Source organism: Aptenodytes patagonicus, chromosome 7 (assembly GCF_965638725.1).
Source record: "Aptenodytes patagonicus chromosome 7, bAptPat1.pri.cur, whole genome shotgun sequence".
Lineage (NCBI taxonomy): Eukaryota > Metazoa > Chordata > Aves > Sphenisciformes > Spheniscidae > Aptenodytes > Aptenodytes patagonicus.
Window position 1 is genome coordinate 46,306,827 of NC_134955.1, and position 25,542 is coordinate 46,332,368.

Consider the following 25,542-nt stretch of genomic DNA (forward strand, 5'->3'; position numbering starts at 1 on the left):
TGACCCATATTTATCTCAGAATACGGGATGAGCAAGAAAGCCGGGGACGCCGGCGTTTTCCGACACGGCTGTTTTGCGCATCTCTCCTCGGGGGCCGGTGCCCCGTGCCGTGCGCGGCCAGGTTGGAGCCGTGTTTATGAAAGCACGGATGCCTTCATCCCTCCCTAACCCCACCTCCCCCAGCACGGCTGGAGGCGAAGCGGGGCCGGGGCCTGCCCCGCCGGGGCGGCCCCTCTCGGCGCGGGGGCGGGCGGCGGCCCCAGCCCGCCGGCGGGCACCGGCCCCAGCCCGCCGAGCAGCGGCCCCGCCGCCGGCGGTGCCGGCTTTTTGGCATCCCTAATCGCGGCTGGCCCCTGTGATTGGCTGCGCGGCTCTGACCCCGCTCGGGCTCCCGGCTGGGCGGATAAAAGGGGCCTGAGCCGGGGGCTCCCAGGCATTCCCGGAGCGGGCACCAGGGACCGCCGGCCGCAGCATGACGGGCAAAGCGGGCGCGGCGCTGGCCCCCAGCCTGCCCGGTAAGCCCAAGCCCGACGGCGCGGCCGCCGCCGCCGCGCCGCCGCCGCCTCCGCCGCCCCCCGCGGCCGGGGCCAAGCCCAGCTCCGGGCCCACCCCTCCCCGCTGCACCGGCTTCGGCATCCAGGAGATCCTGGGCTTGAACAAGGAGCCGCCGTCGCACCCTCGGGCCGCCCTGGACTCGCTGCCCGCCGGGCACCTGCTGGCGGCCCGCTCCGTGCTCAGCCCCGCCGGGGTGGGCGGCGTGGGCATGGGGCTGCTGGGAGCCGGCGGCATCCCCGGCTTCTACACCCAGCCCACCTTCCTGGAGGTGCTCTCCGATCCCCAGAGCGTCCACCTGCAGCCCCTGGCCCGGGCCCCCGGGCAGCTGGACAGCAGCCAGACGGCCAGCTCAGGTAGGCACGTCCCCGGCCCCCGGGGACCCCGCTGCGCCCCGCCAGCGCCGCCGCCCGCCCCCGGCGGCCACCGGCACCCGGCGCCCCGGCGGGAGGCCCCATGCCCGGCGGCGGGAAGGCGATTTCGTTTCGGTCCCAAGGAGGAGGAGAAGGGCGGGCGGGCGGGCGGGCATCTCTCCCCGTCCGGGGCTGCGGCCGCGGTGTGATGGCGCGGCCGGGGGCGCCCGGCCCGGGGATGCGCGGAGCCCCGGCGGAGCGGCCCCCCCGCGGCCCCGGCGGCCCCAACTCGTTGCCGGGGAATTAGGGGCCGCTCGGCATCCCTTTCCTAGACGGCAGCAGCCGTCCGCAACCCTGCCCGCAGGCCCCGCTCCCAGGCCGCCTCGGGTCCCCCCGGGATGGCAGGCGGCAGCGTCCGGTCCCGGCCCCGGGGGCAACCCCCAGCCTCCTCCCGGGAGCGGCCGGAGCCGTCCGGAGCGGCGCGATGCCCGGCCCGGGCGGTGCCCGCCGCCCCCGCCCGCAGCACGGCCCGCCGGGCAGCGCGGCGCCGGCGCCGGGGCCGGGGCCGGGCGGGTGGCGAGGCGCCGCGGGCAGGAACGGGGCTGGAGCGCGGCCGGAGCGCGGGGCCAGCCCCGGCCGCCGCGGGGCACAGCGGCGCGCATCGAAATGCGGGTCCCGGTTCCGTCCCCCGGCTGCTCCTTCGGGGCAAAGGCGGCGCCGCCCTGCCCTTAACACCCCCCGGCCGGGGCACCCCTGGGGAGCGGGGGGCCGCGGGCGGGCACCAGCTCTTCCCGTTTTGTTTTTTTTTTTCCTGGTAGCGCCATAAATCTCAATTTTTTCCTTCCCACTCCGGTGTTTCTGCGGGGAAGTCCGGGATCCCCGGCCTGGGGCAGGCGGCCGCGGGTGCCCGGCCGCGGGGAGGGGGCCGCAGCTCCCCCATTTTCCTACGGTTTTGTTGAGCTTGCCGGGCTCTGCATTTTAGCAGCGCGACAACAGCAGCCCCAGCAAACGACTCCGGGGGAGAGAGGGGAGAGCGAGAGCCCGGTCCCGGCCCGGAGCCTTCCCTGGCGGGGGTGCATCGCCCCGAGCCGCCCGGGCCGGGGCCGGGGCCGGGGCCGCGCCGGCTGAAGGGAGCGGCCGGCGGCGGGCCCCGTCCGCGGCGCGATCGCAACGAAACCTTCGGCCGGAGCCGCCGGAGGGAGCGGAGCCGCCGGGCCCGGCCCTGCCCGGCGGTCCCCGGCGGGGAGGGAGCCCCAGCCCACGGCCGCTGCATGTGTCTCCGCAGATTCCGAGGATGTCTCCTCCAGCGACCGGAAAATGTCCAAATCCTCCCTAAACCAGAGCAAGAAACGAAAGAAGAGGCGGCACAGGTAAGCGAGCGGCCGCCACCCCGCCGGCTCCCGCCGCCCCCCTCCCCAGGGCACCGGCCACCGGCAGCGCCGAGCCCCCGCCGCCCCGGCGGGCCGCCCCGCTCCGGCCCGGAGCGAAATACCCCTCCCGGCACCGGCCGCCGGAGAGCCCCGGCGCCCCTGCGGCTTCTCCCCCGGGCCCTTCCCTTTTTTCTTTCTCCCCGTCCAAAACAGATCGGATTTGGGGACGTGCCTATAAGGAGCGGGGGATCGGCCACAGGTGTTCTTTTATTTAATTTTTCTGGCTGCGGATCCAGGTATCCCGAGCCGCAAACCCGAGCAGCCTGTGAGCATCTGGGTGGGATGCGCATCACCGGTGTTCAGGGGGAAAAAAATCATCAACCTGTCCAAAACTGAAGCAATTAAATAATCAAAACCATTCCCTGCTCAGCATATAGCAATCTTAATACTGGCTATCAGTAAGGGACAATTTCTATCAATGATTTAAATATTTTATTACTTATAAATAAATGTTTTGCCAATAGATTAAATAGTTGGGAATCAGACACAGCCTGCAGAAAAGCTGAAGAAGGCTGGAGAATTGCTTAAGGAAACGCAGACCCACTTTGGGAGATCCGGAGGGGATTTGGTTTCCCTTCAGGAACGGTCAGGGTAATAGACTTTGCCTGACTTCTCCCACAGTTAAAATGGAGTTGGGTTGTCTGTGCCTTATAAACAGAAACGAAAAATCCCGTGCTGGGTTCTGGCATTGCTGTGGCCAGAGAGTCAGGACAAAGGAAGGCCAGACACCATCCACTGAGGGTGATTTAGGAATAATTAAATCAATCCTGCCACGATGCAGGAAGGGTGGATTAAAAGATGCCCCAGTGAAAGCTTAGCAGGATGCTGGGTGGAAGGAGACGGACTATCCCAGGAGGCGTCCTGCTATTCGCGCAACAGGAGGCTTGGTCTGGAGGGCTCATCCCAAACCCGGGGTCCCTCCCCAGGCAAATGCTCCCAGTTTGTGTGCTCTGGAGTAAATACGGGTTTGTTTTCTTTGTGGACCAGACAGGGCTGGGTGAAAACACAGTAGGGGCTGGTGTACAGGTCACGGTCTGGGTGGGAGAGAGGGAACGAAATTCAGATTTGTTTTATTTTCAGTTCTAGACAGAAACAAACCTGCAACATTTAGCTGTAGTTGTATATTCTGTACTAAATGGTTAAGACCTCTAGTTGTACCAGGAATGGGCTGGGAGATGACAGGCCAATAGTCTGCAGATATCTGCAGGATAGAAACACTGAAAGGGAGAATGGATTGTGTATTGCAAAAGAGACAGGGGCTACCCAGGGACGACAGCTAAAAGGGGAAAACTTCAGCTGAATGTCAGGCAAAACCCTCCCGCCGGTGAGCCTTGCTGGGCTTCGGCGCTCTGGTCAGAGGAGGGTAGAGTGGAATGCTTGAAATCTGAACTGGATCAAAATTGGAATAATTTTTCCTGTGGTCCCAGGGAGAGAAAATACACCAGTTAATGTGCCTCTGCTGTCCCTAGAGTTCACAGATTTGTCGGAGCTGAAGGAAAACTGAAAAGAGAATGGATTTAGGAGTGAATTTAAAGAAGGATCTGATTGCAGGCAGGTCCCTTGCATTTGCACGCTGCTTTTGTTAGTAATGTTATCAATCTGGTGGAATCCTTTCGATTCTGAATAGCGGAGGATATTTCTGAGATTTTCTGTTTATGTTCTGTGGAATTGTAGGGCTTTTCTGAAATTCGGATGTATTTTAGGAAAAGACTTTTTTTTCCTCTTTCCTTCCCCCTTCTGGGAGCTACGTGTTTCTTAGTTTGATAATATATTTGTACATTACTTTGAACAAAGGCTGCAATTCGTTGGGGTTTTTTTTGCCATTGGAGCGTTGTTAGTTTTTATTGAAAATTGTGTTTTGTGTACTGGGGGGTTGAAGGGTGGAAGTTTTAACCCTTGGGGAGTGGAAGTGGTCCGAGACCTCTCATCCATCCCCTGGAGAAGGGCTTTCATCCGTCTTGGCTTTCCAGCTGCTGATTTTTCAATCTGGTTGTCCCGAGCTGAGAACTGGCTGCGCAGAGGCGGGTTGGGCTGCTGCCCGCCCAGGGCGGTCCAGGAGGATTTCCAGAGGATAATGGGGTAATGCAAACTGGCAGGGAGCAGCTAATGGGATATCAGAGTGGAAGCAACCAGGGTAAAGGCAGAGGAAGGGAGCTGGCACTGGCTTTTGTAGGGAAGGACTGGTGAAAAGCAGTGGGGAGCAGAGTGGATAAAACCTTTGGAGGATTCAGCTGAGGACCGGGGCTCCAGGGGAGGATTATTTGCTTGTGGAGATTGAAGAGGCTAAGGACCGGCAGCTGGGGAAGGGCTCAGCACCTCTCCAGATGGGGTGCTGAGGGGATGCCGCTTTATCTCAGCGTAACTATCAAAGGGTTAAGAAACCTCTGGATGCAAGAGGAGGAGGGGGGTGGTTTTAAGCCTGGTCAGGGGTGGGTGCGCTCTCCTGTCAGAGGAGGGGTGAGGGATAGGGACACCCCCAGGATCCTCACAAGAGGCAGCAGGATCTGAGATGTAAGAGCAGGTGCCATTGCTCCTGATTGCGGGTGCTCGCTGCTCGCTGCTCGGGAGGGACCATCTCCAGAGGGAAGTCCCTAAAGGGAAGGTGATTTGTAACTGTTTAAAGTGCTGTCTTCTGGCATTTTCTGGTTCTCCTTTCACCCTGGCACTTGACCTTTTGTGCACAGAAACACAGGAGATGGGGTGGGGAAAGCTATGCGTTATCAGGTTACCCAGGTTTCTGTAGCTTCTGTGTCCATTTCTCTGACTCTTCATCGTCTTTGCTTCTTCTTCTTACGTTTTTTGATCAAAGAGTTTTACTCCCCTCAGGACAATCTTCACATCCTACCAACTGGAGGAGCTGGAAAAGGCCTTCAATGAGGCCCACTATCCTGATGTATATGCTAGAGAGATGTTGGCCATGAAAACAGAGTTGCCAGAAGACAGGATACAGGTAATCATATCTCTTGGACCCCTTTATCCTGCCCCTCTCGGCCATGTTCATCCCTCCCTGAAGAAAAGGTAGCGGCATGGGAAGGCCGACATTGCTCTGAATAAACCTTCCCAGGCTGTCCACTCCCCTGCTCCCGATGAGTAGGTAGCCAGATCAGCTGTTCTTGGCAGATTTGTATTATTTGGTGTTTGTATGTCAACATGTGCTGTACGTGGCGTGTTGTACCAGTGATTCGGGGTGTGTATAACAGAGGGAATCTTAAATCATTGAAGGGGAACTGGTGTGCAAGGAAAGACTGCGGCGTTTCAAGGTCTTGGTGGTATAGGCAAGAAGAGAGCCTCCTGGAGACTGGGTCTGGGTGGGCAGTGTGGGAGGGAAAGAGCTCATCTCTGCTCCTTTGGGCGCAGGAGGATGCACAGGGGTGTCACAGGCAGCTAGGACCACAGTGTGGGAATGAAGGGTAAGTCCCAGTGAGGTGCTTGCACCGTCTCTGCACTTCCACTGCATTTGCCTCCTCAAGTGAAGCTTCCCTGAAAGTTTCTGGGGATAATTTCTTGTTAATGATTTTTAATGTCTGGGGTTTAATTACATGCCAGTCCTGTCGTGCCACTGTGAGGAGGTAGAACAAGGCTGTGTGGAGTATCGCTGCTGTGTGGTGAATCCTCTGGCGGTAAGGAGCAGCCTGAGCCACAGGGCTGTGCCAGCACCAGCCTTTGGTGTGCATGGCAACCAGTATGCAAACAATCATTGCAGCCCAAAAAGCCAGAGAAGACTTGCAGCTGCTGTGTACAGCGTGGGAGACACAGTGTGCTTGGACAGACCAAAGATGACGTTCACAAGGGTGGACTCCAGCAGCTTCTGCTGCCTCCCTCCTCCCCATGCCCTGCTCCTGCACAAGGCACAAGGCTGTAATGGCCAAGCCTTGAACCCATTTTTGCTGGTGCAGGTGAAGTTTCTTGGCTGGCTGGGGATTAAACTGGCCTGGTCCCCCGCACAGTGGCAGTGGCTGCCTCTGTGGCTGGTGCATAGCAGTTTCTACAAGAGGCATTGGCCTGAGTGCCACGTGGTGTTGGGAGGGTCCTGGTTTCCCTGGTTCTTCCTTCTGCTCTGTCCCTCATGCATGCCCAGCACCCGCCGATCTGTTCCTTCAGCCTGTGCTCGCTCTTTGCTAAAGCAATGGCCCAGGAGGCTGCTTCCTCTTGGGTTTGGAAGGTATCTCAGAGGGCATTTAGCAAGATAACCCTGATGCTGGAAGCTGCTGAGGCATGACCCTGTGCAGGGACAGGGAGATCCTCCCAAACAAAAGTGCAGCCCTTTTTCCCTCAGTCCTGAGCCCCCCTCACCGCCCTCATTCTTGTGCTCAATCATGAGTGACTTTTATAAAAGCAAGTTGTGCTTCTTATCCTGTTGTGCTGGCAGGACTCCTGCTGACCTAAGAGCTTGTAGATAACCTGCATGCTGACAGGATTTCCACCAGTCTTCAGAAATAACGGCCCATCGTATGAAATGCTACCTGACGCATTAGGATTTTGCTCTGAGCAACAGGCCCTGATGCTTTGCCTCTATAGAGAGTGAGCTGGATGGAGGGTCACTTCTCCACTTGTGACCCTGTAGGACATCAAGTCAAGAGGGGAGAGACTTGTCGGGAGTTTAGTGTTGCCTGCACCCACCATCTGATGCTGGGCTGGAAAGAAGATCCTTTGATTTCCCATAAAGGGCCTTTTCAAGAAAGAGGTTCATCTAGTGGCACAGTATTTGTTGAACTGCAGAGGCACCATTTCTCTGGCCAGAGCTGAGGGCCGTCACTATGGGTGAGGCGGAGGGAGATGTTATGGCAGACAGTGCAGAGCTGGACACTGCATGTACTGCTTCAGCATCTGGAGCATCCTTCTAGTGCTGAGACTCAGTGTTTTATCTGATTTGGAAGTGGAATAGTGACTAACATATCTTAGCTGTCACTGACTTACTGCCAGCATGTCATTCTGCAGCTGGCTAATGAACAACTGCCTACTCTTCCTGTACTGCAGAGGTTTTAAACCTAGGAGTGCTCCTTACTGTGACCCCTCTGCCCTAAAGATCAGGTTAGATTTGGACAGCAGAAGCACCCTGTGGTGTGGCTGCTCTGAACACCAGGTGTTGCTAATGGCACATGTATTCCAGGAGAAAGTGCTTGTGAGTAACACTTCTGCTCATCATGAAAGAGGAAAACACGAGAAACAGCAGAATTTCTGTGGCATCTGTTGTGTGAGAGCATGAGCACCCTGCCAGGGTGAGCATCAGGGAGTCCTGAGCACCACTGATCTTTCCAATGGGTCAGCACCTGATTGTCCCTTACCACATATTCTATGAAGTTTCTTTGTCCATACTTTTTTGTGTGTCACAAGCTATGACGAGATGATTCCCAACCTAGGTCATGCTTCTTGATATTTCACCTCATGTTCCTTTTCAACTTTAGCCCCTTTTGTTTGAGCCTAATTCTTTCCCCCTTGTTATGATGTTCACACTCTTTAAATAAATCTAAGCTATTTCTTCTCCTGGCTGTCACTTTTGGTTTTCATCATCGCTTAAGCAAGCTGTGAAGATCTTTTCTTAAATCATTCTTCATAAATCACACGCTAGTCTCTTAATCATGTGGTTGTTCTTCTGTGAAACCCATCCTGCCTGTCAGTCTTCCTGGAGATAAGGGACCACGTGTGCCTACAGCTGCACACCGGGTGTGTTCACACCAATTCAGCTAGACTTCTGAGTCCTTGCAGAAACAGCCTCGGATTAGCACTGGTCTACTTGCTTCCATATTTATTTCTTTCTATTTATCTAATTCAGTCATGTCAAGCTTTTTTTAGACAGATTTTTTTTTTTATCCTCAGGATTTTCCCTTCAGTGTTCTGGGTTTCATATGGCATTTTATTAACTTTGTCTAACAGGCATAATAACGGCCCTACCAGCTCTGACACTGGCAAGAGGTGGATGTTAGAGAAGAGTATGAGAGCAGGGCAGCTATCTAGCAATACTTACTGAGTACTTTGACAGCCTCCTTGGATTTTGAACACATGTAAATATCTTAATATCCCGCAGCAAGAAGTTCTGCAGCAGAACTGCACAAGTGAAGTAAATCTTGCTTTGAATCTATTAGCATCATTTAATGCCCCTTGGAAGAGACAGCTGACAATGAATCTTTATTCCCTTCTTCATAATATTTATAATTTCATGTAATCGTATTTTTTTTTCCTTGCATGAGTTTCTAACTCCTCAAGGGAGCTCTATGTTTTTGCATTTTCATTGTAGCTTGCAGTTCTTCCCATCTTTCAACATTGTTCTCTCCTTCTTGTAGGTCATTAATGAAAGTGTTTTCTAAGATTGTTGTGAGCATCACATGCTGTGGACTTTCACAGCATTTCATGTGGGTTCTCACTGGATCCACACCTAAGAGTGATATCTACCCCTTATTTTCATTCATGGAATTATTTCTCAGGAGGTAGTAGGCAAAGAGAAAGTAAATCACGTATGAAATTCAATACGAAAGTGAAATTCAAAGAGTGCAATTGAGAGAATGATATACAGGAACTGCTTGCATGTAAAACCTTCAGCAGAACACTACAACTAGCCATCAGAGGCCAAGAAAGTTATTGGTTTGAGAGAATTCCTGAATTCAGGAAAAAATATTCAAATCCTCCATTTAAAGAGAAGAACAACGTGGTTTGTTTTTTTTTTCAAGGCAGCACTCTTTCACATTGCATACATCTTCCTCCCCTTTTGAGCTGGCTGCTCCTGGAAGGACCATGAGCATCCTCCTGTTGGGCAACGTGAGAAAAGAATTTAATTTTCCTAGTGAGACACTTTGCACAAGTCAGACCAGATGTCACTTTGGCCATTTTGCAAGATACTTGAAAAAGACTACGTTAATCAATGTATTTGAAAGAATATTCAGAAGAGTTGAAGTGCCGCTCTTAGAATAAAGCCAGACCATTCTGTAAAATCCAGGTGAGGTAAGTAGATTCCTGCGGGGAAGTATATCCTTAATAGACAATTTAAAGTATTCAAAATGGCCTCAAGCTGACAAGTATTCTGACTTAAATCAGTGTGTTTCTCATAACAGATACTCTTAAGTGTAATGTGTAGATTTTAGATAAGTTATCCCTATTGAATTTATTAATATGTGACAGTTCCAAACTTTAAACACCAGTATCTACAATATTAAAGTTCAGTAACAGTTTGATTTGGGATTATTGAAATGACTGTATATGTTTGTCACTACAGTATGTCTCCTACTGATCAAACAAATCGATTTATCAGTTCAGTATTTCCAAAAAATAAGATCCTGACTGCCATTGTGGAGACACTAGATTCACCTTTTAAGGGAAATAATCAATTAAAAAAGAGAATAAAAGTGCTAAAAATTGTGAGTTCTTGTTGTTAAATGATTGTATGGTAATTATGTGGATGAAGACTTTTGGGACAAATAAAATTGCTCACGTAAGCAAAAGAAACCCCAAGGAGACGCTGGTGCCATGTGTGAGGAGTGGGGATTGTCTGTGTATTCAGCAAGCTTTGTCAGGCAGCTAAGAGGTCAATTTTGGCTAAAACCAAAACAAAGCCAACTAAAACGCTAATTGAAAATGTATTGTTTTAGCTGCTATCAGGTTAACACATTTTGGTATCACTGTGTAGCCCTTTAGGAGTTGAACGGGGATGGAGGAAATCAGGAGGGGTGGTCATTTGGAGGGAAGCATTCGTACCAAGAGTATTTTTTCCAGAACAAGAGGCTTACCTTGCTTCAGTTTTGCAAAAGCGTTCTGTATTTAGAGGTGAACGTAATTTGGAAAGGCCTGAGGAACCTGTATTGCACTGAGCAGGAGCTCAGGAGTGAACCCACAGAGTTCCCTCAAAAAACATGACAGAAAGTGTGAAGGAAAAATTGGCTTTATGCAGCTTTAGTAGCCCTGGCTTCTCCCCTTCCCGCCAGCTTTTCCTGCTTGCTGCAGAGCATTGAATTGTAAAAATTAAAAAATAATCCTAATTCCATGGTGTAGGTGTGGAATGGGGATGATTGCTCCATGCAGTTGCTGACCTTTCCTGAATCTGCGCCTGGAATGGCCACCAAGGGATTTCTTAGTGCTGCAGAAAGTAGTGGTGGTGTTGGTTTTTGTAAGGTTATGCTTGTCACTATTACTCTCAATAAGTGAGGACCTGTCTATTCTTGCTCAAACTGGGTGACTCTCACACTTAGAAGAGAGAAAGGCCAGCACGAGGCACAGTGCCAGCAGGTTCCCACCTGTATCTCTGTGCAGCATGTTCATGGAGATCATGTAGCTGGAGGGAGATTACCAGAGCGATTAGGGTGGCTGGAGGTAGATTACCAAGGTGATGGAGAAGCTGAAAGTGTTGCTGCTGTGTGAGCCAACCATTTCAGTATCTTAATTTTTTTTAAGAACCCTGCAAGCCCTGCAAGAAGTTAATCATGAAATAGAGCTGAGCAGCTAGTGCTGGCTACCTTTGCCAATAATTCCTGAGCACTGGGGCAAGCCACGGCAGTGTGATACCAGATAAGTGTCATTAACTTCCCCTATGCTTTTAGAAATGTAGGAAGTGTACAAGTGAGAGTAATAAAACTAATCAAACTTACTGGCTTGGTGAGAATATTATTATGAGTGTTTCTCGTGGCGTATGGTGCATCTCTGCCTTCATGTCTTTAATTGGTATGTGAGGAGCTCATCCACTTTGCTGCCTCTTCAATAACATGCTTGTTTAGTTGATCTAAATTCATATTCATTTCCATTTTTCAATTAAGAGTTGTTTAATTTGGCCCTTTCTGTAATGGAGTGTTTTCATTACCCTTTATCTATGGCCCGTTTTTCAGTCCATGTGCTAGAACTTCGTTTACAAGTTAATTACCAGAGCTGCAAACAGAGGGGCTGGGTGATGGGCAAGAGCAGGGGCCCAGGCAAGCCTTCCCAAAGGGATTACTGTCTGAAAAGTTTTACACCGCATGGCTTTGGACAGAGGAAGAAAATGTGGCAGGAGACAAGAAGGAAAATGGAGGGCCAGGAACATCTCTTCAGCTTACTGTGAAGCGGGGACTCTCCTGCTTGTTGCTAGACCATGCAGGTTACCTGCTCAGCTTGGGGGATTTACCCTGCTACAGCTGGGGCTGTAGGTGCAGTTTAAAAGGTGTTTTTTAGTGCAGAGATGGACGTATAGAGGTATGAATATTTTGTATACCCAGGCACCTTTTTATCCCTCTATGTTCAGTCCCTGAGTTTCTTCAGCCACTGACCGATTTTCTAAATGGGACAGAAAAACAAATAAAACCAAACTTGCCTGTCCTTGCCTTCTGCTCTGTTCCTTGAAAGATGTTTATGACTGTTGCAGCATAAGGGACAATGTGATTTTTGGTGTGCTCCTCCACAGTATTGGGAGGCAAATGGGGCTTTGCAGTGATAGCTCCTTCCTTGTTCTCTCCATGGTTTGGAGACACCATCGCTGAGGGTCGGATACCTTCAAGTGTCGGGGCACTCAAGCTCCCTGCAAGAGGAAAAACAGGCAGGCAACAAAATATGCTGTAGTCCGTTGCTGTGGAGTGCCTTCACAAAGACTTTCCTCATCACGGCCAGAAGAATGAGGAATGGCTCTGCAGGCTTAATGCCAGGCTGTGACAACTCTTCCCCGCATTTATCCCACTATTTTCTTAACAACAGTAGGTTAAGGGTAACACTTCTCCGAGTTAGCTTAGGCACTGCGGTTCCTCCATCACTTAAGCTCTTCTGGAAATGCTACCCTAAATCCCTGTGCTGGGAACACTTGCATTCACTCCTTCTTTTAATGATGAACTTTATTTTCTCTCTTTTGATACCGCTGCAGTTTTTCACAACTGATTTTTAAAAAAATAATTGGGCAGCCCAGCAAGCTCAATAGTTAATTCCCCTCCAGCCTTAGGATGCCTGGCAGAGGGACCAGCTGATGGTTGTGTGTTCAGGTTTTCCTTTAATGATCCTTTATTATAAAGTTTTCCTCCTTTCCTGACTTTGAATAGAGATTTTTTTAACAGTTCAATAACACAGGCACTTTAGAGACACGGTTAATTTACTCTCCCCTTTATTTCTTAATGGATCTATTTTTCTCTGTGGTGTTTATCTTTTACCCTGATAGATCTCGACAACTTCTTCTGATTCTTCTCTGGCAGCATGAACCTCCTCTGCCTTTTCGTTGCCCTTCTTTGCAGGTGTTCTGCGAGCCAGGTTTTGCACAGGCCTGTGCAGTGTTGAGAAGTCTAGTCCTCAATAGACATACAGATGACCCTGATCTCTGCACGCGCGAGGCTGGCAGGTCCTTCTGTGGAGCAGAAAAGAGGAACTGAGTTGGAGAACAAACTGTTGCTACAATATCCTACAGCAAAGGTGGCTTCCAGAGGCCACCTTCATCAGAGGCTGTGAGAAAGCATTAGGTGCTCTTCTGTCAACTGAGTGGCGTTGCCCTGGGAGCAGCAAGAGATGTTCAGTTTAGGACCTGCCTGGTGTGAGAAGCACAGTTTGCTCCCTACTTTCTGTTTCAGTGGGTTTCTGTTAGGCTCCCAACTGTCTGAGCAAAGGCAGAGCTGAAACTTTGGCTGGTAGTTATTAGAGCTTTCAGCTGCAGCTTTCTCTCCAAATTCATAGCAAGGGAAACATTGTTTATACCTGGTCACCTTCCTGTGACTTATATAAAGGCCCGTGGCATGCGTGTTGCGCATTTGTAAATTTATACATATGTAATAAAAAAAGGGGATTATGTTCCCACTGTGGTCTAGAAGTAATCTACTGACTGACTCCTGCCTGGCTGTTGGAGCTGACCTGCTACAGTGTGGATAAGCAGCAGCACTTTGCCAGGCTGGGTGAGCCCGTACCGTGTTGTTCGGCCAGCCCAGTGCAGCCAGGCTGCCTGCCCATGCCTCTGGGAAGCTCTGGCTCACCTGCAGGGTCTGCAGGGTATTCCACTGGGGGAAATACCTTCTCATCCGTGCTACCCTTTCCTCTCTAAAGGCACTGCTTGGCTCACCCAGAGGGAGGCAGAACTGTGAGTGTTGTTGGGAAACAGCCCCTTAGATTTAGCCAATCCCCTTGGGATTTAGCCAGCCCATCCATGTAAATGTACATGATGAGTATCTGTGCTGATCACTGCTCTTAGCCAGACGTGCCAGTGATGTCCGTTCCAAGATAACTTGTTTTATGTCCATCAGGTGTTTCTGATACCTCTAGGTCTCTTCGTATCTTTGGCTTCACTGCCATCCTTCCAACTCAGAGTCCCCCATGACTGTCACTACAGCACCCTGCCATTTGTTGGTTGATTGGACCAACTTGTTGAGCTTATATGATGACCATGACTGAGATCAAGGCTTCAGTGGCTAAGTGACAACTGGGGGAGGGTCTCTGCCTGGGACATCTTAGCTTGGGTGGACTAAGCATGGGGGATACCTGGGAATGTCCTGGTGAGCTCGGATGTGCTGCCCTGGTGTGAGCAGCATCCACAAGTGGGTTGTGTGTTGCCAGCTCTGCAGATCACACCGTTAGCTGTGCTGTGCACTAGCCCAAGCTGACAATGTCGGCTGCAGGTGTCAGTGGCACAGCAGTGGCCAATGCCTGGAGCATGAGTCTTCTGCAGCTGTAAGGTGTCATGTGAAAACTCCTGGAGTCGTGAATTATGAAGGTTAAGAAGGTTAAGGGTGCACAGAGCTGAGAAACATGTAGAGCCAGGAGCAGACACGTGGTAGGAGTAGAGTGCTGAAGGGCCACCCCAGTGCAGCCAATATAACTGCCAGTCCTGACTTCTTGGGTGGTGGTCAGGGGACAGACCGCTGTTCTGGCCTGCTCTTTGGCTCTGGTGGTCCTCCTCCTTCCCCAGATTCAAGAGAGCCCGGTGAAGGATTTACTGAGGTTGGCTGATTAGATATCTCTTATTGCATGAGGCAAGGAAGTGCAAACACGGTCCTTACCATGTATCTTCCTAAGAGAAGATTGTAAAGGACTGCAACTTTCTCCTTTTGGTGCTCAGTCCAAGCTGCTGCATGGAAACTTATTACAATATGTTACAACGTTTTACAATACATAACACATTTCCTTAGATATCTTCCAGCTAATGCTTCAGCGCACCAAGAGTTCCCGTGCATTGGTGAGCCCACGCTGTAGCCCTCAGGGGGGACTTTCCTGGCTATCCCCATGCACGCAGGGACGGGCTTGAGCCTTATCTCCGGAAATGGTGGGCACCAGGTAGTGCTGCAGACACCGTCTCCTGCTGGTGCACAGCCTCTGGCTCCTATGTTTTTTTCTGGAGAAGGCCAGAGCACACCCTTGCCCTTTGCTCTGTGTGTACTGATAAAGGAAAGGGCAACATGCAGCTGCTTCTGGCATGCAAGGGCAGCCCCAGAGCACAAGCAGGGCTCCACTGCCTCTGAGGAAGGCTGGCGTCCCAAGCTCTGATTTTGGTGCCCATTGAAAGGCATCATGAAGGGAATGTGATGTTTCTCCCCTGACTGCCCTGACTCGTCTTGCTCTAACATGAAGGTGATAATATGGTGTGTCCCCGCATGTTCACAGAGTACATTGCATATGGATGTTTATGAAGACCTATGCTAAGGTTTCCTCTGTGCCAGACAACCTGCAGAGCAGTGTTAGTGGGGGAAAAGGAGGCAAAATGAAATTATACAGGCAGGATAGCAGCTTGGTTAACGGAGCCAGACATTGTGAGCACCCAAAGGATGGATGTGCAGTATCACCCTTTGTGACGATGACGAATGTCTCCCTGGATTTGGGTGGACTAGGATGATGGGCGCACTCTTGCCAGCTTTCCTGTGACTATCGTGCACCCACAACCCTGATGTTTTTCCTGTTTTTCAATCAGCATGTTAGGAAAAGAGGAATTTGGATGTTTATCTGCCACGTCCCAGCATCTGGCAGCCTATATGGAGCTGTAGCTCCAGCTAAGCTGCTGGTCAGCTGGCATTATGGTCTCGCCATGATGAAGTCAATGTCTGAGGGATGCATTTGCTGTGCAGATGCGTTGCACAGATTGAGCGTGTGCTGAACTACTGATCTCACTACACCTACCATGCACATCATATGCACACTTGTTTTTCTTTGGGGAAGATGGCAGCCCGGCACCTGATGAAGTTCTCCACTTTTTGAAGGTTACAACAGGTGAGAAAACACGTCACCACATGAGGTGGCAAGGCCAGGTGAAAACCCCAGATTTGCCAAGGGAACACCGTTTAAGACACGTTCCCTGGTCAAGAGGGATTTTACAGCTTTGGCTGCATAAGTCAGATAAATTGCAACGAGTAGCTATACTTGGCCCATGTAGTGCTTTTAAGAGCAGGATTCAGAGGCAGGCCTGGCCTGCAGGACCGGTGGCATGGTAATAGCATGTACTTTTTTGCTGGGTGCTGTATTGAGCCTGTATTCAATGTGTGCCCTGTGCTAGTTTAGCTTAGAGGAGACCCAACCTTGGATGAACCATCATGTCTTTGCTTGAGAGGGATGAGTACCGTCTCACAGCTCATCTCAGTATGTCTGGTTGGACCTGTTAGCCGAGTGGGTCAGACACGACTCCGGCTGTTACCAGGAAGGGCTCTTGCCATGCTGTGTATGGGAATTGCTCTTTCCCAGTGCTTACTAAGAGAAGGGATGATGAGTCCTGCGATCAGCCATGCAGCCCATGTGCAACCTTTACTGCTCTCATTTAACTTCATACCCACTTTACACCAGCCATAGAAAGTGATGTCACCATAAACAGTGCCAATAATTTTGACATTACATTTGAAAAGACAGCAATAAACCGTTTCCAGGCTTACACAAGTGGTGCAGTCTCTTCCAGCAGCCTGGGGACAGGAAGCTTTCCTGGGGTGATCGCTACAGGGGAGGGATTCAGGGAAGCCCCAGGACCCAGTCAGACCTTACACTCTTGTGGCAATTCCTTATAAAGCCCCAGGGCCCGTGAGTGCAGATGGGGACATGCTCCGAGGAAGATATGAGGCCGTTCTTTGCAGTGCTCACATCCTCAGATTGAACCCAGCCAGGGCCACTGGCCCTGCCCGATACAAGGGTGAGGACATTGCTATTTTTTCAGAGGAGGTTTTCATTTTGACTACTCTCATTGTAGAGTCTTGGGTTGGAAAGGAAGAAGGTAGAAAGGGAGATGTGTAGTTGTCAGGAGGAACTGAGTGCTGAGACAGCAGCAGGGCCCCGGGCGTAGAGGTGAGCTGGTGGTGGTCTCTGGTCTGCAGCTGGGCCCATCAAAGGGCTTCAAGTGGGGAAGTGACAGGTATGCCGCTGGGCATGATTTTAGGAGCAGTGTTCTGCTGTGAGGGGGATAGCGGGCCTGACCAGGTTTTTCCAGTCCAGGAGGGGGGAAAACAGTATGCAGGCAGAGGTGTGAAGAGCTTGCACTGAGAAACAGAGCTTCTCTGTGCCAATGCTTTGCTGTGCATACAGTGAGGTGACAGGATCAGTCCAGAGCAGCGTGGTGGGGAAAGGAACATAAGCAACTACAGGGTGTTGGTGTAGATGTCTGGATGTTTCCCATGGCAGTAAATGCCACAGAGGGAAGAGATCTGGTGGATGAACATGAGAAGTTCAGCTTTTGCACGGTTCAGCCCGAGATGGCTGGAATCCCTGGGAGAAGAGCGTCGTGCTGGATGGACAGGAGTGTGTTGGGTCAGAAAGCCATCAGCACCATCATGTCATGTGGGACCATGACAGCGAATTACAACCCAAGGCAATGCCACAGGAGAAGTCCAGAAAGCTCCCAGGCTGCCTGGCTGGGCAGGACAGGGTTTCTCTGTTGTGTCCTCACTTGAAGAGATCAGTATCACAAATGGCTTCTTTGCAGGGATCATACAGAGCGACATTTTGGCTCCCTGAAGCTGAAGGTTTGCGCCAGGGGAATTGTCAGAGAGCAAAGAAGATATACCTGTTAGTCCATGGGACCATCGTGAGATGGCCTCAGTGTTGCTGGAGGGACTTGGGATTTTGTCCCTTGCTTTAGTTGCTGGTTTACCAACAGCTGTGTGCAGCTGCTCCCCGCAGCCTGGCAAAGGCATGTGCTGGTGGGGCGAGTGCCGGTGTGTCTGTGTGTCTGTGCATGTGTGGACGTGCATTTGCTTGTGGCCATCTAGTGGACATTTCAGCGTGCACTGCTTTGGGCTGGGACCATCTTGTGCTCCACTAAGCTTGTTACTTGAAAGACCCCTGTTGAAATGCTATGTCAAAGGCAGTATGTGAGATTTGGTGAAGCAAAAATTCCCCATTATATCTACCCTGGAAATTTCCTTTAAGAGATGAGGAATGCTTGGGCAGGGAAAATAACTTTTTTATTAGAAAGACAAAAAAGGCCACTACCAATTTTCCTGTCTGTGTGCCCCAGCTTGGAAAGTAGCAGCCAAGAAAATTAGTGTAACCAGTGAAAATTTTAGGTTGAAACAATACAGAAACAATACACAGTAACACCCTAGATGCCTCAAAATATCCCTTTGCTAATTCGGATTCCTGGCTCATGGCCAACCTCAGGGAGATTTCTTTCTTTAGCAGGCAATGTCTCAGGAGCTGATTAGGTAAACAAACTAACTAATATGATGAATGCGGATAACAAGGACACTTTGAGTCTCACGTCCCTTTGCAAAATAAGAGATTCCTCCTACTACAATTTGCTCTTCTAGATCATCAATAATCCGAAGAAGTATCGGTCATAATTTGTGATTCAGAGGAGGAAACTGGCAAGAATAACCTTGCCAATCTTGACTCCGAAACACTGCAACCCTGCAGTCGAGCACAGAGTGCCTCAACTTTTACTGCTTTGGGCAGTGGGCACTGAGGGTGAGAATTAGGTGATGATAAAGGTTAGAAACATCCCCATTTATAAGGCTTTGCAATACTGCTGATCCTCTCAGAAGAACAGGCATGTGGAACAAGGATCCAGGAGATGACGCTGAAGGTACTGGCGTTTGCTGCTATCTTGGTTCATAGGCTGTGGCTGCTCTTGGAGGAGACAGCGTCAGTGTGATGTGCCCAGTGGGATTAGAGTGTGTGGTGGTCAGTTCTGACCAAATGATAGGGATTGAGTTGATGGGCAGATCCTCTCTGAGTGAGGTGTTCTGTTACCACCCTCTATTTGCCTGTATCATACTGAGAGCAGGTTTTGCAAGGTGGTGGGTTTTGGTCTTGCAGCTTTTCTATGCCTAGATGAGCAAAACCCATGGATATGGAAGAGCCTGCAGTTTTTCCAGGGTGTGCAGGCATACCCAACTTGCAGCATGCAATGTGCAGTGAGCATTGTCTTATCCTGCTGCCAGCACACGGAGGGTGTCTGGCAGCCTTGTCAGAGGCGTGCTTGGCTGCTGCCCCCAGCTTGGCCACGGCAGTGACCACCCCAGATCGAGCCTTTGGTGTGCCAAGGGCAGCACTTGTGGAGCCTCAGGAGCAGCCCAGGAGAGGGCTTTGGGCTGCTAAACAGCAAATGTGCATGCATGGGCTGAACTTAAGATGCTAATGCATCTGGTGGATAGCAAGACAAACCTGTCCTCTTTACTCTGTTGTCCATTTTTTGAAGATAGGGTTCCTGGAACAAGCTTCCCTGTTTCACAGAGGGTGCTCGTGTGATAATAAAAAGCTGTAAATCATCTTAAGATATAGCACATTGGTCCAAAAGACATCTCTGCACATCAGATTGTGATAGCTTTGCACAAACATCTGACGTACTTCAGTCTAAAATTAATCAGGAGTTTTCACCACTCTCGTGAAGTGTGGAAGCACAAACACAATCTTTTCACCATACCCTGGGCTGTGCAACGGAGAACCAGATAGAAGGCAAGTGAGAAGGAAGGTGCGTGGTACACAGCCACATCAATAAAGCATTTCACAAAGCTGAGCCAATCCACATGATGGGAAGGGGCAAGAGGAAACGTGGACAAACCTAAACATTGCTTGAAGCAGACTGAATTTTACAGAGCAGGAGGAAGCTGTAGAGTAGATATCTCCAAGCAAAGACAACAAGCAGCCAAAGAAGACACAGAATACCAAAACCGTGAGTAAATGTAAGTGTAAGGGTGAAACCCTCTCCAGGAAAAGTGAGGTGCCAATAATAAATAACTGCATATTTTGAAGTTGTGGCTGATGTACCAACACAGCTGAAAATACCTCAGAATTGCTAAAACTGGTGCGTAATTCAGCAGAATCAAGGCACAGGAAAATTTTGGTAACACGTCAAGAAATTTGAAGAAAGCAGTGAGATCTTCTCCCAGAAGAAAGTCCCATGGATGGAGCCATCTGAATGAGGGCAAAATCCTGAGAACAGGTCACGGAGAATAATTCTGCTGATCTGAAATGGCATGGGGGCTGCCAGTGCCATGCTGGAGCTCTTCCCTCCGTGCTCCTCGGGATGGGCTTGTGGCAGAGGTGCTGGGCTGGGGTCTGATCCCAGCAATATTCACTACTGAGCACCATTAGTCTCACTGAACTTCATGCCTGAGATGAAGATATGGCTCCTGGTATTAAAGCAAGATGGTCAGTCCTCCCGATTTCTGTTCTGCTAGAAATTCTGGGATTTCAAACTTTCCTTTTTCCTAGTCAAAACCAAGAGGGAATTTCCCATCAAATGACAAAAATTGGTTTGGGAAATCTCAGAATGATCTTATTGAGGTGTTGATGTAATTTTGATTCTCCCATTTGGCTTTAAAGCATAGATTTTGCATGTCTTAGGTGGCCGAGATTAAAATACAGCATTCAGAAGAAAGCCATAGATAATTTTGATTACACTTCCACTGGCCGGACGCAGTTTTTCCTGTGCGATTGAATCAGCATTTTTTGATTGAAAATTTTCCACCAGCTCTAGTCAAAATTGGGCTGCTAGCTGGCAAAGCTTCTGCTGGCTCCAGCATTTGCATGGCCCTGCTGTGGGAAGGGGGATGCTCCAGGGCAGCAGGTTTAGTGGCAGTGGGCAGCGCTGGGGCAGGCTGAGACCTGGCCTGGGAGAAGGGCAGGGGAGCATGAGGCATGGGGGAAGATGTTTGGGGCATCAAGGCAGGAGGGAGGGGAAAAGGAGAGGTGGTAAAAGCATCAGTGAAGAGGTACCTGGATAAAAGAGGATTGAGGAGAGTTTAAAAAGTTGCCCACTTGGTACTTGATGGAAAAAGCTGCTCCTAGCTGAGATCCCAAGTGTGGCAACTGGTGACAAAGACAGCTGTGCACAGCCGAGCCCTGCAAGCTGCTCTGGGTACATGGAAAGGTGTCACTGCAGTCCCAAACCAAGGCAGATATGCAGGAGTCGGCCCTTGGGTTGTGCAGGAATTTCTCTCTGAAGCCAAGGGAGATAGGGAGGAGCTCTGCGGTGAGGGATGTAACTGTACTGGTTTATTCAGGGCAGAACAGGCAGGATCCCTCTCCTGGCCCCGGTGAGTGGAGCTGTCCCCTCGCAGCATGGAGGTGTTGGGAGTGGCTGCCCCGCCGCCCCTGTCTGGTGGGTGAGAAGGAACCACAGGGGTTTGTGCTGAGGTTGGAGTGGGAGCGAGCCAGTCCCCTCCAGCTCTGCCCTCCGGGCTCTGGGAGTGGGAGGAGCTGGTGGCCTGGAGTGAGAGACCCTGCCAGCATCCTGCTGACTGCATGACCGAGCAAACCCGTGTGTCACGCAGGCATGGAGGAGCGGGCGGAGAGAGAAAGCTGTGCACTCCTGAGGGTCCTTGCTCAGGCCCTGGTGGATTCGCAGCCATCCATGGTCCAGGGGTTACCTATCGGCAGTATGAAAGTGTAAATCAGACTGTTTACCATGCAGAGGAGGTGACGTGTGGTGAAGCAGCTTGGCTGTAAAATCCTCTCTGATATGGACAGAGTGTCTTCTGCTGGGAGAAGCTGGGATCACAGCTGCTGGGACCACCACCCCACCCACCCCGCAGAGCTCCCTGCGTGGCCAGGCTGGCTGGGCTCCCAGGAACGGCCAAGGCTGGCTGTCACCAGCGCTAGCAAGCCACCCGCCTAACCTGCAGCTCTGTCCCCGTAAGGCTTCAGTGCTGGGCAGTTCCCCTCTGCACAGGTAGAAAGGCGAGCTTGCCTTGCCAGCCGAGAGCAGGACATCACTCTGCGGCATCAGTCCCGTGGTCCCCACGGCAGAGCTGGGGGTCTGCCCCAGTCCCCCAGTGCTCCCCACTGCAGCCTGAGCTCCCCCACGGCTACAGGCGGTGGGGACAAGAGAGGGTTAAGCTGTCAGCTCTGTAATGTTAAACAGGTGTCAAAGGCACCTCCATATATCTGCAGATTGAAATAAAATTCTTTGCAGTATAAAAAGATAAATTACCCAGGCGATTCCCGCCTCATCCCACTCATCAGGCCAGCGCCAGACGGCAAGCAATTTTTTTTTTTAATGTGCTAACGACCTAATCAAGCAATCAAGTCGGAGAAGATTGCGGAGTGACCCCGAGCATCCATCTGCCAGCGAGACCCCGCCATTCATTTCCATTCTGCCGTGTACTTTCTGGGAAAGGGAGGGAAAAAAATAGAAAAGAAAAAAAAATCCTAAACAAATTAACACCCAATTTTCTGTGAGTCTAATTAGTTAAATGAGGAGGTGTTTGGGGTGTCCGCGGGGAGGGAGGGGCTGCCTCTCGGAGAGGGGCCTGGTAACTCCATGGCATTAATTAGCGCAGGTCAATGGCGTGGTTCCCTGGGGACCAGCTGCTTTAATTTCCCGTGATATTTCAGTGCCTGAGGCCCATCGATTCAAACTGAAATTAACTTATTTTTCAATCAGGCCTGGGCTGCCCCTGGGGCTGACTCTTCCTTTGCCTCCTTCTGAATAGACCTCGAGCAATTTTTCATCTAAAGCTGATGCCTCTGCTCGGCGGGAAGGGAGGGGAGCCGGGGAGGGAGGAGGGCGAGGGAGACAAGAGGAATGGAAATCGGAGAGAGCGCGCTAATAGATTTCTGCGAGCATCCCCCCCGCCACCATCGCCTCCCGCCTCTCTGCTTGCTGCCCCCCAGGTCACAGCTTGGAGATTATTCTGCCAATTTTCTGAGAAGATGAGGGGCTTTTCAAACTGGGAATTCAGAGCGAAGTGCACAGATCAGCTTCCCCCTTCTCCTGCCTCTCCCGAGCATCCGCCCCCATCCCAGCCCTCCCTGCAGGCACCGCTGCCTGCAGCCCTGCGCCGCAGCTCAGACACCCAGTAAATAATGAAAGAAAATCCCAGGCACGAGAGCCAAAAGCCACTAGAAAAAGATGCCGTGATGGCAAATTAATTACATCCTGCAGAGAGGGATGGGACCTGCTCTCACACTTGGCCCTTGCCGCTCCTGCAAGGGAGGGAGGGAGAGATACCCGTCGGCGGCTGCATGGGGGAAGAGGTCACAGTGCTTTCGGGATGAGCATCCATGTGTCTGCCTTCATCCCACTGCACAAGCACACGTGTGTTCCCATGCGGGAAGGGGACTGACACACCTTCTCCCTGCAAAAAACCCATGTCCCTCCTTGTCGCCCGCCCCAGGTTTGGTTCCAGAACCGCCGGGCCAAATGGCGGAAGAGGGAGAAGTGCTGGGGCAGGAGCAGCGTGATGGCTGAGTATGGGCTCTATGGTGCCATGGTGCGTCACTCCATCCCGCTGCCTGAGTCCATCCTCAAGTCTGCCAAGGATGGCATCATGGAGTCCTGCGCCCCTTGGCTCCTGGGTAAGAGAGCAGCCGCCTTCATGGGGGATGGCGAGTGGGTTGCGATGAAGTGGGGGGACGCAAGGAAGAAACCAGAGCCGTGTCAAAAACATGGGTGGAGGGCGGTGGTGCGAGGTCCCCCCTCCCCGCTGCCCTCCACCCCCCCATCCCCCAGTGGCCCTCATCAATAGGGTCTGACCGCTCATCCCAAATCCCTGCTGGTCCTTGGATCCTGACCTGCAGGATCTGGCCGGGGCAGGAATTTGCCCCCCATGCTCAGGCTGGTGTTAGCCTTTGACTCTCGTGGTGTGAGCATCCCTCGTGCCCAGCCCTGGATCAGGGGCTCTAACCCTTGCCCAAGGCAGGAGGTCATCATGGTCTGACTCCCCCAGTCCTGTGACGCTGTGTGGGCTGCCGGGACCCCCAAATGCGCTCTCCTTGCCCCAAGTCCCAGGGGGAACACGCTGCTGCCTCCTCCTGCTCTTGGCACCTGGGGGAGCTGCATTTCTGCCTCGTTTCACTTGGTTTTCTGTGCAGACAGGGAGGTAGCAGCTACCCTACCATGCTCCTGCTCTTTGCTTCCCGCTTTCTGACTTTTCAGGCCTGTTCTGTCCCAAAACTAGTGCCTGGCATCTTGACGACAGGCTGTCCTGTCCTTCTGTCTGTGAAACTGAGAGAGGCAGAGGAGTGGGTTGTGTGAGGAGCAAGTTCATACAGGAATAGGCAATGGGGGATCTCCCTCCCCAGCCTCAGTGAAGCTCAGGCAACTCTATGCTGCTGTCTGAGACCCTTGTCCCCATGCAGGGACAAGTTAGCTTTAGGTTCACAGGGAGAAATGAAGGGGAGAGTAATTACAGACCTTTGGGGGGCAGCCCCGAGGCCCTGGATGCTGGGGCCGGGCTGCCCCAGCAGGCAGCTGACTTGCCTGGGCTGCCCTCGCGCGGGGGCCAGAGCGAGCGGCTCGCCGTGACTGCTGCGTGAAGCGAGGGTTTCTGCTTTTCCTTAATTCTGGCCTCTCTTTATCTTTGCTGTTTTCAGTTCAAGATGGCTTTCCCATGCCCAGGCGCTTTTCTAAACCCGAATACCAACAATTCTTTTTAGGGATGCACAAAAAGTCTCTGGAGGCAGCGGCTGAGGCGGGGAGGAAGACGGAGGTGGAACGCCAGGCCCTGCCCAAGCTTGACAAGGGTGACAAGGAAGAGAGGGGCCCGGATCCCAAAACCACCATTTCCCAGGAGGAACTGAGAGAAAACAGCATTGCCGCCCTCAGGGCCAAAGCTCAGGAGCACAGCACCAAAGTCCTGGGGACCATCGCCGGGGACAACCCAGCCCCGGGCAGGAAGCCGGAGACAGGGGAGGAGGCGGCAGTGGCAGAGGATGAGAGACAGACAGAGAAGTTGAACTCGTCGCAGAAGGAGGAGAAGCTGATCTAGGGGGGGGAAAGGCGGCAGAAGCCAGTCCAGATGGACACTGTGTTCTCCGGGGGCCGCGTTCCCCCTCGGACTGCCAGGCCCCCCCGGCCGCCCCTGCCTGGGGAGCGGGGCCCTGGTCTCTGCATTTGGGGCTGCCTGGCGGGGGGGGGCTCCCTGCCTGCTCCCCTCGAGCGTAACCCTGCCCCTCGCTCCTCTGCCCCGCTGGGCCTTCCTCACCCTCCCACCCCTTCCTTTTGGGGGACTGGGAAGTGTCCCATCATTGTCGCCACCTGAGAGGACACCAAGGCTCTGGGTCCCTCCAGCCTCGCGACCAGCTCTGGGACTCTCTCCTCCTGCTCCAGTCCCAGACCCCATCTGCAATCTTGGAGCGAGCCTGTCCCCTGCCACCATGCCCCTCCTTGGTGCTCGTCTCTCCCCAGTGCTGCCCGGGCCCCTTCCCCTGACACCCCGTCCTGCTGTGCCCCCAGGCAGACCCACCACCTTCCCCCGGCCATCACCTCTGCCTCTGGCCCAGGCTGCAGCGGGACAAGCCTATGGCAGTGTTTGCATGAAATGGCAACTCTCTGTCCAGGGTGGTTTGCACCTTCCACCCACCGCTCCCCGCCCAGCGCTGGGGTCTGCCAGGAAAGGGATGCAGCTTTAGAGTGGTTGAGTTTTGCCTCCGTTTGGCAGGGAGAGGCAGGTTTAGCCCGTGGGCACAACACCCTGGACCCACCTGGCACCTTGAAGTGACCCCAGCCCACATCACTGGCTACTGCAGAGCTGGCCACCACAGCTGGGTCTGACTCTGCCCCAAACGCCAAAGCCCTGCACCCCTGCAGAGGGCCGAATGGTGAATTTGTTTACTGAATACATTATTCCAGGCAAGACAACAACACCTGCCCAATGTATTTATTGAATTAAATTTGTCCAGCTCACCCTCTGAGTATTAAAGGGAATGACAGCCATGCACATCCACCCCAATACACCCCGTAACATGTACATACATCTCCCAGCCGGCCCCACACGAGCACATGCAGACCCACGCAGCCAAACCCGCTCTGTGGTACCATCACCTTCCCATCCCGGTAAGGTGCTACTCCTCCCGAAAGCTGTAGGACAGTGACTTCCAGGTGACCCTTTCTGTCCTGCTTTCAGCTATGAGCACGCTTTCCCCAGAGCTACTGTTTT

The 25,542-nt window shown here is 52.2% G+C and overlaps 1 protein-coding gene across 1 annotated transcript; it reads left to right on the plus strand.

The window, feature by feature from the left end:
* The first annotated feature begins 472 nt into the window (after positions 1 to 472).
* Positions 473 to 24,372, plus strand: VSX2 (visual system homeobox 2). Its single transcript, XM_076343424.1, has 5 exons — positions 473 to 908; positions 2,191 to 2,275; positions 5,162 to 5,285; positions 22,780 to 22,960; positions 24,041 to 24,372. Exons 1-5 carry the CDS (start codon positions 473 to 475, stop codon positions 24,370 to 24,372), a joined length of 1,158 nt encoding a protein of 385 aa, XP_076199539.1.
* The last annotated feature ends 1,170 nt before the right edge of the window (positions 24,373 to 25,542 follow it).